At 36.7% G+C, this 17,930-nt stretch overlaps 1 protein-coding gene across 1 annotated transcript in view; it reads left to right on the forward strand.

Annotated features, from left to right (window-relative positions):
- The window catches only part of Myo10A (unconventional myosin 10A), a 254,254-nt gene that overhangs the window by 230,763 nt on the left and 5,561 nt on the right, over nucleotides 1–17,930 (forward strand). Inside the window, exons 26-30 of the mRNA XM_089638199.1 lie at nucleotides 10,142–10,280; nucleotides 11,845–11,973; nucleotides 12,517–12,729; nucleotides 14,374–14,532; nucleotides 15,175–15,300. Of these exons, the coding sequence (XP_089494325.1) occupies nucleotides 10,142–10,280; nucleotides 11,845–11,973; nucleotides 12,517–12,729; nucleotides 14,374–14,532; nucleotides 15,175–15,300 (766 nt within the window). The remainder of the gene's footprint in view (nucleotides 1–10,141; nucleotides 10,281–11,844; nucleotides 11,974–12,516; nucleotides 12,730–14,373; nucleotides 14,533–15,174; nucleotides 15,301–17,930) is intronic.

Raw genomic sequence — 17,930 nt, forward strand, 5'->3', positions numbered from 1 at the left:
CCTATTTCTTAGTCCATTCTTCATCTCTGGGTCTTTGCAGCCCTAAGAGGAACGGCTGCACGGCATTTTTCATACAAAACTTAAATTTAAATTAAACCAAACAGAAATTATTTTTTTAATCAATAGGTTTAGAAAATATCTAGCACGGATATGTGCTACTTTATTTATTTGTGTTTTAAATTATAAAATATGGGTCATTAACTCTTTGCACGCGGCCGTATCAACTGTTGTTACGGCAAAAAGTCTATACTCACACGCGGCTGTATCAACAGTTGATACGGCAACTTTGACGGCCGATATTCCCGCTCTCTTTCGTCATAAATGTATTTCTTGCTCACTTGGACATTTTTATTTATTTTTTTTATTTATTTATTTATATATAATTTGTACATTTATTTATAACAATTACAGGTAATAAAGCCTAAGACGTTATAATTGTACCATTTATGCAGTGTATATGCAATGCCAAAAATCTCGCAAATGCGCTATAGGACACAAAAAAAAAATCTAATTTTTTATCTACCGCATTCAAAAAGTACGTAGCTCTCCCTACAGGTGAGTTCATTAATAAATTAGTGCGGCTTGCTCTACTATATAGAAGATTGTGATGACGTCCTCGAGAGTGAGACTCTGGTACAAAAAAATTTAATTGGGCCAGTATCTCATTATTAGATAAGTGACCGTTTATTAGTTGGAAAAAATATTTAAGCAAAGCAATACCTCTACGTGTCTCTAGGGAGTGGTAATTGGTCATGCCTAATATATAAATCGATGGGTAAAGCCAAGGGTAACGTCCATAGAGCCGCGAGAATAAAAACCTTAAAAAAATTTTATGGACTCTTTCAATGCGTAAAGTGTATGTTAATTCATGTGGAGCCCAGATGATCGAGTTTGATTCAAGTACACTTAGGACTAGTGTGTTATATAATAACGTCAGTGTTTTTGTGTTACGAAACGGATATGAGTTTCTAATTACGAAGCCGAGAAGCCTGTATGCTCTGCTTATTAAATCATCGATGTGTTGGTGAAAAGTTAGTTTGCTGTCGTAAATAACTCCTAGGTCTTTGATTTGGTTTAGGTGTTGGAGAATAATTTCATTGATTGTATATTCAAATACATGCGGTTTCTTTGATCTTGTATACGAGACGATATTGCACTTGGGTGTACTGAAGTTCAAGCCATTTATTTTGGCCCAGTTTGAGACGCAGTCAATATCACATTGAAGGAGAATACAGTCAAGATGATTTTTTATTGAGCGATATAGTTTCAAGTCATCTGCAAATAGTAAATACAGCGAATGTGTGATGACTGAACCAATATCGTTAATAAAAATCAGAAACAGAAGTGGTCCAAGGATGGACCCCTGAGGAACTCCAGAAAAAACTATGAATTCCAAAGAACTGGAACCATTATAATAAACAAACTGTCTACGATTTCGAAAATATGAAGCAAAAAAACAGAGTAGTCTTTTGGAAAAACCAAATGAAGCTAGCTTATTTAGAAGAATGTCGATGTCAACCTTGTCGAATGCTTTTTCCAGGTCAAAATAAGCAACATCCACCTGTCCCCGATTGTCGAGAGTTTGTGATAAGAAATCTGAGATGCATAAGAGGTTTGATGTTACTGACATCTGGGGTCTAAAACCATATTGACGGTCATCAAGAATTGGATTAACGTGATTAAGTATATATTTATGTAGAATTTTCTCGAATATTTTCATGATGGAACATAGAACGGCAACTGGTCGATAATTCCGGATATCGCGTTTGTCTCCCTTCTTGTAGATAGGGGTTATTTTAGTTAATCTCCAGATGTCTGGGAGAATCCCGTTTTTTAGGCATACATTGAAGAGATGACATAATGGTGGTATTAAAAGGTCGGAACAACCCTTTAGTATAAATGTTGGAATATTGTCAGGACCGATGGAGTGAGGTTTCTTTAAATTTGAGAGTGCCTCCTTAACATCTTTTTCTGAAATACTGACCAGGTCGAATGAGGGCCCAATCTGTACAGTGTGAAGGGTAGAGTCAATATTGAGAGTTGGTTGGACATTTTTGTAAACAGATGAAAAAAAGGTTGCAAAACTATTAGCGATTTTATCATCAGTAGTCAATTCCTCTCCGTCAAGAATCATAGACTTAAATGAGTTGTTGGATTTTTTTAGATCCTTAATGTACTTCCAAAACTGTTTGGGATCGATAGATAATTTTTCTTCCATTGAAGTTAAATGATTTTTAAAAGCTTCACTGATTTCATGTTTTACGATGGAGCGATAGGCTGAAAAACTAGCATAGTCCAAGTTGTGACGTGTTTTTTTCCATTGCTTATGAAAAATATGTTTAATTTTAATATTTGAAATGATACTATTTGTGTACCACTTAGGATATACTCTGTGTGTCGTAGTGCGAGGTGTGGAAATGGGTATACACTTGTCGAATATATTGTAAATTGAATTGTAAAAATTTGTACATAATGCATTTATGTCTGTTGAACTTTGGCAGACCGGTTGCCATGAGCATTTAGAAAGCAATTCATATAATAAGTGGAAATTTCCTTTGTTGAATCTCCATGCGTTTATGGTTCTAGCTCCGTGATAGGAGGGAACTTCTATTGGACTTGGGTTTAGACATGAACTTGAAACACCTGAGTGAGCCTCACTAATACTTATAGACAAAGCAGGGTGGTGCTTATCCTCGTTTGTAATAGGGTCATGACATTTCTCAACACACTTTACAAGATCCTTGGCATTACATAAAACTATATCCAGAGTGTTATTATAATCATTACATATCAAGTTATATTCTTGCAAACCGTAGAAACATTTAAAATAATTAAACATGTTCACAATATTGGAGTTACAGGAAGGGAGGTTCAAATCACCTAATATTAAGATATTTTTGTCACTGAGAAGATTATAATTACTTTCTATTTTTTCAAACATGTTGTAGTATAACGAAGTTGAAGAACGAGGTGGCACATATATCACACATACGAAAACAGTTGAAGATTTCAAGGATAGCTTCACCCACAGGGATTCAGTGTCGGGGAGGTCCATTGAAGAAATCCTCTCAGCATGGGTTACAGAATCAGCACGAACAGCCAGGACGACACCCCCCGCTCGTGTGAGGCGGTCACGACGAAAGACAACATAATTCTCTGGAAATAGCTCTGAATTATGCACACTTGGTTTCAGCCACGATTCAGTGATTGCTATTAAATCTAAGCTATCTCGAGCAAATAGGTTGTTTTTAAATACTGCCAATTTCGTATTTAACCCTCGAACGTTTTGATAATATATAGAGAGGTTAGAATTATTTCTCACTCTTAGAGTGTTTCGTTTTATCATTGGTTGCAACATTTCTCCGAAAAAACCACTCATTGAATGCAACATGATTTGGCCATATGTTCGGGTCCATATAAAACGAAAGCTTCGATTCCGGGACTCCGATCCGGAAAGAGGCGTAGTCAGCTTTGGCTGTCAATTTGACAACATCGTAAACAATTTCTTTGTTTATATTGAGAAGGAATTTTACAATATCCTCAACCGTAGTGTTGACATCGAATTGCCAGGCATGAATATACTTGCGCCTTTCAACGGCTATGAGGCCTTTATGCTCAGTCGCGGTACCATGAAGTACTGGTCGTCTTTTTTTCCTATGCGTGACTCGGCGCCAATTGGTGTTAGCCGAAGTGGAGGTATAAGCTTCCGTTTCAGATTCGGATTCAGCTGTATCGGTTTCTGCAGTCTTTGATGTTACAGTATCGGTAGGTTGGGCAACGGGAGTTGACATCTTCTTCGGTTTAGATGGGCCGGACAGCGGCCTCTTCCCCTTGTCGATGGTCCCAGAAACTTGAGTTGAAACTTGAGTTGTTTCGCCTTCCTTTGCTCTAGCTGTAGCACGGGTAGACATTCGGCCTTTGTTTACGGTACCTTTCTGCTCTGTGCGGGCGGCCGGGTGACCGGGCGGCGGTGGGGGCGGGGGCGGGGGGGCAGTGACATCGGCTCAGCGGCGGGCGGTAAGCGATGTATCTACCTCGCCTCGCGATGTAGGTACAATTTTATCACTACCGACTAGTAGTATTGACTTTATTTCTTTAACATCAGCTGTTAGGCTGTCAACTTTGATGCTCAACACTTTTATTATATTAGTGAGCACATGAAGCTCATTCATAAATAAACTTGGATCGCTCATTTTTTTGGCAAAGTAATAGTATTCGGAATGAATATTCAAAAAACAAACGGCGCGCGGCGTAATACGTGCGTTCCGCCGGCAAGGTAATTCTCCAACGATGAACGTAGAACTATCACGATGCTGACATCTACAAGAATTTCTCAAAAATAAAATTGTATTTCATAAAAAAAGATCGATAACCAAGTGCGCCTCTTCGCGCCTTTTAGTCCTTTAGTTTACATTTTTGCCAACGGATGGCGTTAGTACTAGTTTGTCATTCACAACTTTTCATAACTAAGGATGATAAGTGATCATGGTGCCCCACTTGTGTCTATAAACACAGTGGCCTAAGTACACACACACCGAGAGTGGTTTATTTATGACGCCGAGTGAATGGCGGGACCACATTCAAAAGATACGGTACGTCTTTGTATGAAATTTTATGTTTTTGTTTTTATAAACATCTAAGAGTGTTGACACACGAGGATTTGTTTTCATATTGTGGAGAATAATCTGTTCTGTCTATATAGTCCAATAAATCATGCCAGAATGCTATAATTTGACATTTAATTGCATGGATAGGTATTTGAAAATATGTACCGCGTACGGGTATAGATAAAACGGAGCAAATTAACGCGTTTAAAAGGTTAAATAATTCAATTTTGCAAGATTTTAGAGGCAACTTTGGCAATTATTTGTGGGTCAGTAATAATTATTTAAAAATTTATTTTGCTCTAAATAAATTTCGGTATGTAAGAAAATTTAAAAAAAAATGTTTTAAAAAATCATTTGGATGTTGTAACAATTTGTCATATGTATATTTTTTAATGTGTGGATATTTCAGGCGAGTTTTAAATATTTTATTATTAGTATTTTTTAAATATTTTATTTGTTATCCTTTGTGCGATGCATAAAAACCTTGTTTTATATACATTTATTTATCATTAAAAAATAATAATATTAGACAAGTCAAAATATTTCACTAGCAAATGTAGATATAATATATCTCGACTCCATCTAGTGGGGGATTCAGAACTAACAAAGCCTTTCCTACTAAAATATATTTGGTTGTTTACAGGTGATAAAATGGTTCCCTGCTAACTCAACACAGTGACTATTCAAGACAACTTTTAAAAAGGGATATAAAGTCATTAAAAACGATGAAAAATAATATTCTTTTAACCTAATCTAACCTAACCTACATAGCCCAGTTAATTAAGTTTTCGTTTCATCACTTTCCATGACTTTATATAACTTTTTAAAGATGTGATGAATTATCATTTTGATGATTTATCCGGTCACCGATAAAATATAATAAGCCCTAATTGTCGATTGAAGTACACTTGTACATATTGAATTATTTGGCTGGTTGGGAATAAGCCGACGTAGCTCAGTGGTCCAGAGCACCTGACCGGAGATCAGAAGGTGCGGGTTCAATTCCCGTCGGCGGCATTTATTTTTACTCGGAAGATATTTTCAATGTGCATGGACGGCCGGCATAGTCCAGTGGTAACGCATTGGACTGCCATTCCGAAGGTCGCGGGTTCGAACCCGGCGTGCGCAAATAAATTTTATTTGATTAATTTGTGTTATTTCACAATTAATTAATTAAAATAATATATAGTATATTTGCGGCACGTTCCAGAGTGGAAGATACTACCAGTATTGCCCTGGTGTAAGACCACCATTCAGAATTGAAACGTTGCTCCAAATGGCTTTAGCCGTGTTTAGTGACTAGATCTGAATAGCCAGGTACTTCCCCACCTTCCTCTTTCCCTTCCCCACTTACCTTCAGCCTCACAACATCCCCCAATTGAGGATGCCATAGTCTCACCGGCTCCAGACGGGAGCAGTTGGGACTCTTGTGAGGTATTCACTATAAAAAAAAAAATATTTCAGGCGAGTAATTAATGCTTATAATAATTTGTTATCCTTTGTGCTATGCATAAAAACCTTGTCTTATAAACATTAGATTATCATTCAAAAATAACATTTGTAATCCAGTTAAAAACGGAAGTACAGGCCGTTTCCTGATAAACTTTAAGTAAATTCACAATATATCGGAACATGTGTTCATGCACCTGTATTTGCTTTGGTAATATACAATGACGAATTGTAGAAATATTAGGATTTTTATGAACACATGCTCCGACATTGTGATAATAGATTTTTATTTTACTAAAAGTTTATTGGGAAACCTTTCAATTCAATTGTTAAGGGCCTGCAATCCCGTTTTAAAATCCAATATTAGTGATTTTTCTCTAACAGAATGGAAGATCTACAGTCTCTTATGTCTAGGATGAACGAAGTATGTATAAAAAATGAGTTAATGATGAATGTAAGTAAGTCTAAAGTAATCGTATTTGAAAAAAAGAGAGTACGAAAACAGCGTGCAATATAGTTGTGAATGAATAATACTTGGAGCAGGTGGATGAGTTTGGGTATTAAAGAAGTATGTTTACGAGGGATGGAAAGTCTAACAGAGATATTGAAAGAAGGGTGAATGCAGGTAACTCCATTAATGGAGGACTGAACACAGTTGGCGCTAACAAAAAATTGTTCAAAGAAGCAAAGCTAGCAATCCACAATGAAGTGCTGGTACCTACCCTGATGTATGGCAGTGAGGCATGGATCTGGCAGAGGAAGGACGAAAGTAGACTGAATGCTGTAGAAATGAGATCCCTGAGGCGTTTGTGTGGTAAAACCATGTATGATCGTGTGAGAAATGTGGAGATCCGCAAAGAATGCAAGGCTGATGTAAGCGTAATGAGTAAGATTAAGAAAGGGACGCTTAGATGGTTTGGGCATGTGGAGTAAATGAGCGAAGAAAGGAGGTAAGGAGAATATATCATGCAAATGTGAATGGTAGCAGAAGTCGGGGATGCCCGAGGAAGACATGGCACGATAAAAGTGAATCAGATACTTTGGGCCATGTCAAAAGTCAAAATAATAGAAGAGTTTGTATAGGACGATGTATGAATGTGAATGAGGCAAGAAGTGTGTGTCAAGATCGAGTACCTACCCCTGCGGCAAAACGGTGTATGGATAGTTAGTTATTTAGTTTAGTGATTTTTCTCCATGCACAGTGGGTATGTTAGATTGTTTTTATAATGATTAGAATTAACTCACAAATAAATGCCAAAGTTGCCACAAAAAACATACAAATTTAAATTCTTTAATGGCCTAAATATCATAATTTGAAATACATATACATAAATAAAACAGCACAAATCCATACTAAATATTTGCTATACCTTTTGATTAAAAAAATCAGCCTCTAATCCAAATTTTCATGTTAAAGTTTTGTATGAAAAAAGCTGTGCAGTCGTTACTGTCTTGATAACATTAAGTAAGTACTTATCCTTTCTGTCCCTTTGAAAAAATTTTTCTTGTTCATACAAGCATTAAGGGTACTCAAGTCATAGGCAAGAATACACGCATTATAGCTGCTAAAAAATCTAGTGTTCTATGAATTAAATATTGCAACGCAGACTTCACTGTTGTCACCTTTTAAAATAATATCTTAAAATAGGTGCATATTATGACTTTTTTCAATGAATTTAAGTCATTGAAGAAGAAGATAATACTAATTAATCTAAAAGAAACATAAAACAGAACTTTTTCTGTTTTATGTTTTCTGTTTTATGTTTCTGCGTCAAGACGCAGAAAAATAAAATGGTAAAGGTCTCAAAACTGAGAATTGAACCTAGGGTTAAAATAAATTTATTTACGACAGTTTACTACATACAAAATCTACAAGTTCCAAGAACGATATTCTATTCAACAGGATCAGTCGTATACTAAAGATAAAATATTGATTAACTTTGGGAGAAGTTTATAGGGCAGCGGAAGATGCCAACCCAAATCGGCAGAAGAATTATTGATGAATGGAAGGGAGTAGGAGGAGTTAATTAAGGAATTATGTACATGGTCATTAGAAGGGGAAAATGGTTGGAAAGTCAAAACTATATTAGTCAATGCCGAGCATATAATTGTTGAATTAGTTCCCCGTGTTAAAAATTTAATAATGATTAGGGCATTCATTGTTTTTCATCTCATTAGGGCTTCATGCATTAATTACTAACTATTAAGTGCTTCAAAATGTACCAAGATAGATATACAGGGTCCGTCACTGGAATCGCATGGTTTTCAAATAAGATATACTCGGTCAGTTTTGCTATTTATGACAAAATGTAGTTTATTTAAAGATGGGAATTTTTTTCGGCAGTTTATTAATGTTTTGAAGATCGCGTTGCTCAGATGTTGGCCATTTACATTTATGCATGATTGCAGCCCAACCCGAAAACTTTGAGTAGCGTCAATTAACATCTGATGTGGAATCTGAACGATTTCCTCCTGGATTTCATCTTGAGATCTTCAAGGCAGTCTGGCAAGTCAACTTATACATGAGACTTGAGATATCCCTACAAAAAGAAGTCACATAAGCTTAGATCAGCGAGCGAGTAGGCCAGTGAATATTTCCATATGCATTGCTATATAAATAAGGCTGCCTGGAAACTGATCACGTAAGACAGCCATTGAATTACGAGCTGTGTGTGCAGTTGCACCATCTTGTTGAAACCATACTCTCCTCATTGCCCATCTGCGAAGTTGAAGTTCTGGAAAGAAGAAGTTTTGGAGCATCGTGATGTAGCGCTCTGAATTAACCGTAATGTTGTTTTCCTAAAAAAAGTATGAGCCAATAACGCCTTCTACTCAATTGCACACCATACTGTTACTTTTGGGCTGGAGGGGACTCATGTAACTCCTGATGATTATTTCTCCAGAGAGCGAATGTACGGAGCTCTAGGTACCAAGGTAACATTTCGACAACTAAACTTCCCACTCTAACAGACAAATCAAAGCCACCCCCAACTCTTCAAAGCCAATCACTCAGCCGTACTATATTTTATTACTACGTCAATAAAAAAATATTGCAGTTTCCGTGACGCACCCTGAACATATGTACCAATAAGTTCTTATCTATTTGCATAATAATACCTTTAGCCTCACTACATACTCCGTTGGGGATGTCATAGTCCCACTGGATCCAAATGGTTGGGAGCAGTTGGGACTCTTCCACGGTATGCACATAAAAAAAAAGTGGGTGTGTCAAGCCTACGCAAGACAGAAGTGAAACTTCTAGTATTCCTCTCTCTCTATTTTCATTTCATCATCTCTATTTTCTCTCTTAGGTTAGTTTGAAAATTAGAGGTTAAATAATTCAACGACGAAGCATGGATTTGCTTTTTCTAATATTTTCTTATAGATGAATGACGTTCGATTAATGTATAGTTCCAAAAATTTTCAATTTATTCACAAGTATACAATATTACATAAATAACAATATTACAATTAAAAATTACAAAGAAATTACAATGACAATGATGTGTTCATCACCTCTATCTCGTCACTACTCATTTTTAACACTGAAATTCTGTACCAAACCGTATGAACCACAATCAATTACGTATTTCACTCGTATTACACTCACGACGCAGTATACTAACCAAGCAGCTGATGCTTGGCGTGGCGCAGTTCGCTGGTGTCTGAGAGAGAGGAAAGAAGAGAAGAGAGAGAACGTTCGTGAGCGGCTCCCCCATCTCAACAAGCGCATATGGTGAGAGAGGGACAGTGAACGGTGAGCGGTGGTGGGGGTACCCGCATTTTCGTGTCGATCCTGACTCGGTTTTACTCCGTCCCCGAAAATCCATTACGCGCCTAAAGAAGTTTCACTTCAAAAAAATAAAGTGACAAAACAGAACATGATAAAAGAATAGGTTGGTTTAGTTTTGGTTAGGCCTGGTTAGGTTAGGTTTGTTGTTTATTCTTTTCTACACTTTTCTTCAATGTTCTGTATTAATAAGGAAACACTCAATCACTCACTGCTCAAAGCAGTACCTTTGGAAGTAGCTTACAAAACCTAGAATTAATTTAGCCTTGCCTAATTGATATTGTGTTTGTTCCAGACCCTACCTCCTGGAGTACCTTACGTCGGCAGCGGGAGACCGACGCCGCCACTGCCAGGGAACTGCTGCCGTGTGCCTCGCCAACCTGCGCAAGACGGCCCGCTGTGGGGGCAGGAAGAATGTGCCCAGTGTTGAAGAGGTAAGAACTTACTCTCAGATCCTGCCTTCTGGATTACCTGATGTCGGCAGGCAATTGTTTTGATTTTCGATCTCACCTATTTCCGATCTGCAATATATTCTTTTCTCACCATTATCCCAATAATTGATCCTTAAATGTCGGGATCCCTTTCTACCAATGGATTAGTTTTATTTAATGGTCTTAACACACATTATAATGTTTCTTACAAGCAACTGAATAGCAAATAAAGAAACCATTAAAATTGCATAATTCCACAATCAACAGTATAATTACCATAAATTCCACGATTCTCAAATAAATTAAGAATCATTTAATTAGATTAAGTGACCACAAATATTCTTAATTCAAAAATTTAACTATTAGTAAGCAACAATGTTTGGCATTTTGACAAATTATACTCAACATTATATATATTACAGAGCTTCGTAAACTAACTAATTACCATGTTAATGGGTTCTTTGTGTGTTTAAATGTCTAATGTCATTTGCTTCACTTTCTCTCTAGGTAATTACTGTTACATGTCTTCAACATAATTGCTGTGGCATGAATGAGCCTGGCTAATTTTCATTAAACAAAAGATAACCGAATTATCCATGCTCCATGACTAAACATGGAACTCTAAATAGCAATCATTGTGAATGTTTTAACTTACTAATTCACTGCATTTCTATCATTTTCTCATAGATAACCAACCGAAAAATACATAATCTTTACTCTAAAGCACTAAATCCATATATTTTTCTCAAAAACTTGTGAATTGTAATCACTGGCGTCATAGAATTTGTGCCTTTCTGTCTTCACTCACAGATCACATTTTACCCTGTGGATTTTTCTAAATATGACAGTGAGAATAGCAACTTTACAACTGTACTTTGAAGGCAATCATAAAGGCTCAAATGACTAACCATCACGCCATATCTCTGCAGGAGTAGGCAGAGAGGACAAAAGCAAAACAACTCGGTTTTGGCACACACTTCTTGCTTCAGTCACATTCATACATTTTCTGATACATACCTTCTATTATTCTGACTCTTCACATGACCCGACTCAAGTATTTGGTTTACTTGATGGTGCTGCATCTTATACGAGTTATTCTACCATTTACATTTGCATCATAATATATTCACTGTGCACTCCTTTATTCTTTTATCCACGCTACTGCCCAAACCATTTAAGCGTCCCTTTCTTATTCTTAGTCATTATGCTTACATCAGCTTTGCATTCATTGGGGATCTCCACATTTTTCACAAGGTCGTACATGGTTTTGCACGCATTCGCCCCATTTCTACAACTTTCAGTCTAATTTCATCCTTCTTCTGTCACTGACAAAATGTAGATTTCAACAAAATGAAAAAATAAGTAACTCTGAAACTTCCCAGTAAAAAACTTGCTTAAAATAGCTATTGTAGATGTGTTTTGCTATCATACCTGAATAGTCAAGTTCTCCTAAACTTCCAGTACATTTTCCTCCCCTATCTAATTTCCCTGGTTGTTTAACATTCGCAAATGTTGGCTACGAGCAGTTGTTACAAACTTATCTATAAAACCGTATTTTGTTTTCCAGGTGACAGCAGTATCTGCAGGCCGCAGTGCCAGGAGACAGATATACCGCCTACCAGGAGGAGCTGAGAGAGTGGTCAATACTCGCTGCTCCACCGTGGTGCAAGACGTCATACATGACCTGTGTGACCTGGTAAGGACTAATACAAATTAAAACAACTATGTCGAAATATATTTAATTGGGTTTAATTAAATTTAATTCGCCCTAAAAATAGGCTTTATGATAATGAATTTGAAATGATGGCGAAGATGCTCTGTTAACGTTTTCGCCAGCCTCCAACCATTTGAGAAACTAAATTCTGAAATAGATTTCTTTTGTGTAATTTACATTATTGATTTGTAACTTGGAACAAAAAAATTGTCATCCATTGTGTATAAATTATTTTGTCCATATTCTTCATATTAGGTACCTCCTTTATGTATTTACCATATACATTATAATAAAGCCAAAATGTCTTTTCAATTTTTCCAGTCACTGTACGCTGTCAAAAGTATGCCCTATTCAGTGGATGACTGTTGTCAGTGGCGATTGGTTTAACGTATTTCAATTAAAACACACTCACCACATATTTGCTAAGCACGGAAGGTTTGCTAATCTGACCTCTATTTCGCCTTGGATAAATAGCTCCTTGCAATTTTTTTATCTCATGTACATTATTTTTATCTCGTCCCTCAGATTGGCGTATCCAATGAAGCAGAGCAGGCTGAGTTCTCGCTGTACTGCATCGTGCAGGGAGACGCCTTCACCATGCCGCTGGCCGCAGACGAGTACATCCTGGACGTGACCACGGAGCTGCAGAAGGCAGGTCAACCCTTCTACCTCATCTTCTGCCGTAGTGTGTGGTACCATCCGCTGCGCCACGACATGACCAACCCACTCTACACTGAGGTAACTTAATATTACATTGTTTGTATCTTATGGAGCATTTTTAAAAACCTTATAATGTTGTCGACACTCTAGCAGTCACTTGAAACAATATATATATGTATATTAATAAGTAGGTATTGTACATATAAGTACCTGTACATATTATACACACACATACGTTAATTAGAGTACTTTTTAAGTTTCATCCGCTTGAATGATTTATGGCATATTACGGCAAGTTTACAAAACATCTTAATCGATTGCTTGCCATAATATGCTAAATTTATACAGAACCTAAAAATATGGGATAGACAGTCAAATCTAGGTGGATTCTTTGACTTTAAACCGTAGTATGCAGTTAAATGTCTCTATATTAACTTTTGAGGAATGTTCTTAATTAAATCAAATGGCCAAATCTAAAACTGAACACCCATCCCTCGAGTGGATATAATTATCACAATATGTTTAACTTTTATTTTTATCATACTCCCTATGACTGCTGCGTTTAGCTCACCAAAACAGTAAAAAAATAAACCATTTGACTATTAAAATTTGCCTGAATATCAGAATAAACATTTTTAACCACACTTTAACGCCACGCTAATATTTGTTTAACCTTTCCCTTACTGTGATAAAAAAATCCATGTGTTCCGGTGCTGTGTAGTCAATACACATCTCAAAATAAGCGATTTAATATTTGAAAAATATGAATATTCATAGCTAATCGATTATGTTTATTATATTTTATATCAAAAGTGATAATAATTGTAATTTAATTGCTGAAAACATGAAAAACCATCGGCAGATGTTAAAGAAATGTGCCAGGGGTCCACATCTAACGACGGTTCGCGGCCAACTGGCTAGCGCCTGGCGGCTGGCACAATCACAGCTGTGCGGTCGTAGGTATCGATGGTCTAAATACAACTGCAGACGTGTGGATGTCTCATGTTCCCGCATAGCGAATTAAAGCAGGACATCAATAGCGTGTCATTTCCTCGCATACTCTTCGCGTATTAGTATCACACGGTTGATTGTATTCGTGTATTTGTTCCCGATTTTTAACAAAAATCTCTGATTTTTAATTTAATTTGAAAACTATGTAAAATATTATTTTTTAATTCAGTGCATAAATGTATAGCGGAAGAATATCTAAAATCTGAGCCCAGAATTTATTGTATTTATAGCGTTATTAAAGTTATTAGAAGCAATTTGTAGTAAATACACACCACAGATAAGGAAAGGTTAAGTTTTGTGTATTATATTATCATTGCATCGTGACTCCTTGACCAGTTTGGAGCCGAATGTTTCAAAACTTCAGGTTCACTTCTTTGCAAGCTACATCCTTCACAAACTATAGGCTATAACCAGGGCCGGCCTTGAGCCAAATGGCACTTGGTGCTAGTAATATACCTCAAAGACCCTGTGCTAAGTATTAGCGCCTTATCTCATTGGTTCCTTGGCGCCTTGGCAAGTCAGCGTCCGAGCGGACTGCTCCAATTGCACCCGCACAGAACCGACTTTAGCTGTAACTAGGGTAAAATGGAAGTAGGTACTTAAAAGAATTCATATAAATACTATTTATTGTTTTGTCATCTTATTCTTAACATTACTATGTGAGGATTGTCATATTTTACAAACCACTAATCAATTTTTATAATCTTCCAGGTGCTCTTCAACCAAGTGGCCCCTGACTACCTAGAGGGTCTGCTGCTGGAGCTGCCGGGAGGGGGGCGCCCCACTGCAGGGGCCCTCAGAGATGTAGCTCTGGTGGCCGCCTTGCTGCATCGCGCTGCTGACCTCAACCATCCACCACATCTTAAGGAGGTAAGATTACAGCAAGGTTTTATGTTTTACCGTGCCAATGAAATTTATTAACTGTGAAAGATATAATTTTAATATTATTTTGAAAATGTAAGATAAATTTGACATTACTTCAGGCTCACCAGCAAATCATTTCCATGGGCCGATCTCTTTAGTGGTGTTTCCATCTAGTATAGAATCAGAAATCTTTTGGAACCTTGTATAATATTTGTATTACTTATACTATTTTTCCACCTCGCAATGTAAAGTATTTTGTTTTTATGTTGTACACATTAAGATGTTGTTTGTCTTTAAATAAATAAACTTGAAAAGTCAAGCTGGGCTTAAAAATGAAATGAATAACCTAAGGGTTCCCAACTGGTCGAGCGCAAAGCAAAATTTTATTGATCGCAAAGATTACGATTGTGAATTTTGAAAATAATTATTATTTCCACATTTTTAATTTACAACTATGGATGAAAAAATGTATAATATCCCAGTCGTACAACAACTTGGTGTTCCTAGATTTGTGCTTATCTGGGAAGAGCACAGTGTAAAGAAGAAGTGTTGCAATGTTTATGCGTTTCATCATCCATCGTTGTCTCATCAGTGGATTGGATTTACCTTATTAAATAATAATGTTAATATTCTTTCTGCCCATTGCAGATAAAGTTCCTGCTTCCAAAGCCCGTGCTGGGTCTCCGAGAGATCAGGCCAGCTAGGTGGGCCTCCCTGGTGCAAGCCGACTGGGCCGTTGCTCAACCACTCACCACACACCAGGCTAAGGCACAGGTTAGTCATAGTAGTTGTTGTCTAGTGACTTGATTTATCAATATGCTTAGCTGTTTTGAACACAACTTCATTAACTGGAAAGTGATGCCTATGCCGGATTCTGTTGAATATTGTGTTAGTTAGGCTGAATAGTCAAAAATATTGTTGTAATTTTTCTCATAGAAATACCAACAATTTGTCTGTCCTTAGGGACAAGCAGTCGATATTGACGGCTTCAAGTAGTGACTGCATTGTTCACATAGAAAAAGAACCCTGCCATCCATGAGGTTCACATATCGACAGCTTGTAGCAGTCTGTGTATTTCCAGTCTAAGATTTTAGACAGTTAACATTTGTGGAATCTGTTTTTCATTATTTCGCAAGTGAAATATAATGGTGATACAATATTTTTAGGGACTGAATTCTTAAGTGTACATATATATTGGTGGTTATCTAGGGGTGCTGAGATTTGTCAGCTAACAGATCGAGAGCATTGAGCGTTGCTTGGGAACTGGTAAAGAAGGCATTCTACATCCACGTATTCTGTAGTTTGCCCTTGTCCACATTCACACAATACAAAATGCTTAGGTGCATCATACACATTTGGAGACCGTAAATGTAAAGTATGCAAAAGAGGAATTTAACCTTTTCTATGCGTCATTAATTTGTATCACTTCGTTCACACGCGGGGCTATTTATCATCAATCTAATTTATGACTTTAAACAATAATCACGCATGGATTTTAAAATTTGTTTTAAAAAATACGTCGCTTATGTCTTGAATTATCTTTTCAAGTATAAATAAACAATCCGAACATCAATGAGATTTGATAAAAATTCGAAGTATATAATATTCGTAATCTGATACGGTATACCCGGGCGGCCATGTTTATATTTCAAAGATAACGATACACATGCTTATAAACATACCGGAGTAGAGCTCTTCAACTGTGGTGCGATGTAAGTGGTTGATTTATGGGTGCGATGTCGCGTTTGACTGGATACATGAAATATTGACACACTTAAAAAGGTTCATATAATAAAAAATAACTACACTTAAATTTACAAAAATAATGAAATAATTTTTCTGTTATTATGTCACCGTAAATATGTATCACTTAATATATTTTTTTATCGTGATAAATTTTGAAACAGTTCTCAACGCATAACGGCACATTGCACTCTAAGCACATAAATTTAGTAAGTTTTCTGACTTTGGGCTTCAGTGTTGAAGTGGCACAGACACGACACCTTCGACGAGGGTTTGTGTTTTTTGCTGAAGGGGGAACTTTAATGGGCATGTGTTTGGAAACAATTTTCGATGATAAACGCATCAGGTAATCTCTTGATGTTGTGGGACGTAAAATACTCGGCAAAGTTTTGTGATATTTCTCTAGTAATTGCTCAATCACAGCCATTTGGAAATCAGCCAAACTGACTTTTTTTGATGTTACAGTTTGGTATATTATGTGAGCATTTAATAAATACAAATCAATTATATGAAATGCAACTTTCCTGTACCATTTGAGTGACTTCCTCATACAACTTAAGTTGCTTAGCATCATATCAGCTTTGTCTACTAGACCCATGTTCTTGTTATAGTCTAGAACACATTGTGGTTTTAAAATGGGCTCTCCTGTCGATCTATTTATTTTTCCCGATGGTCCAACAGAACCATCATGAAGAGTGGTCAGCATATGGATTTCACGCCTATCGTGCCATTTCAAAGCTAACAACGGTGATTGGTGCTTTGATTGGATTTCCCCTTTCTTCAATTTAACAAAAGGTGCCATGCCTTTCCTGTTTTTCCGAACAGTGCCACAAGCATTAGTTTTTTTTTCGTGTAAATATTTAAATAAATTTGGACTAGTGTACCAGTTGTCGCACCACAAATTATGACCCTTTCCGAAATAATCTGACAAAAGGGTGGTTACAACGCCTCCCGAAATACCAATACCTTGAGTATCATTTTTTTCTGTATCAGAACCAACATAAATTATAAAATCGAGAATGAAACCCGTCATGACGTCACACATCACAAACATTTTTATTCCAAATCGGTGACGTTTAGATGGAATGTATTGCTTGAATAATAGACGGCCTTTGAAAACGATGATGCTTTCGTCAATACATAGATTTTCATGGGGCATCATAGTTGATTTAAAAATATTTCGTGTGTGGTCAACAAGAACACGTATTTTATGCAGTCTATCAGTAGGCGTTTGAATATTACTATCACTAAAGTGGAGCATCTGTAATATTATCTGATAACGGTCTCTGGGCATTGTCTTTCCAAATATTGGTGAAAAGATTATGGGGTTCGTACTCCAATGTTCCTCGATAGCTAAGTGTTTGTTCCTAGTCATGGCAAATGTTAACGCAATAAAAACGTACATTTCTGAGACTGTTGTATCAACCCATTTTGTAACTCTCGATTTTGCTGTAAAATCCATCGTCCTAACTTTATATTGATAAAATTGATTTGTTTCATCAACAATTTTTGTCATAATTTCTGTATTCAAAAAATGTTCAAAAAACATAAGTTCGGGCGTGTCTTCAGTTAACCTGGTATCTGGATTGATACCTGATGCGAAATCGTCGAATTCATAAATAATGGGTACGAAAGGGCCGGCAGTCCACAGATTTTCAACC

Source organism: Hesperophylax consimilis, chromosome 12 (genome assembly GCF_061612785.1).
Source record: "Hesperophylax consimilis isolate HC1 chromosome 12, BYU_Hcon_1.0, whole genome shotgun sequence".
NCBI classification, from domain to species: domain Eukaryota; kingdom Metazoa; phylum Arthropoda; class Insecta; order Trichoptera; family Limnephilidae; genus Hesperophylax; species Hesperophylax consimilis.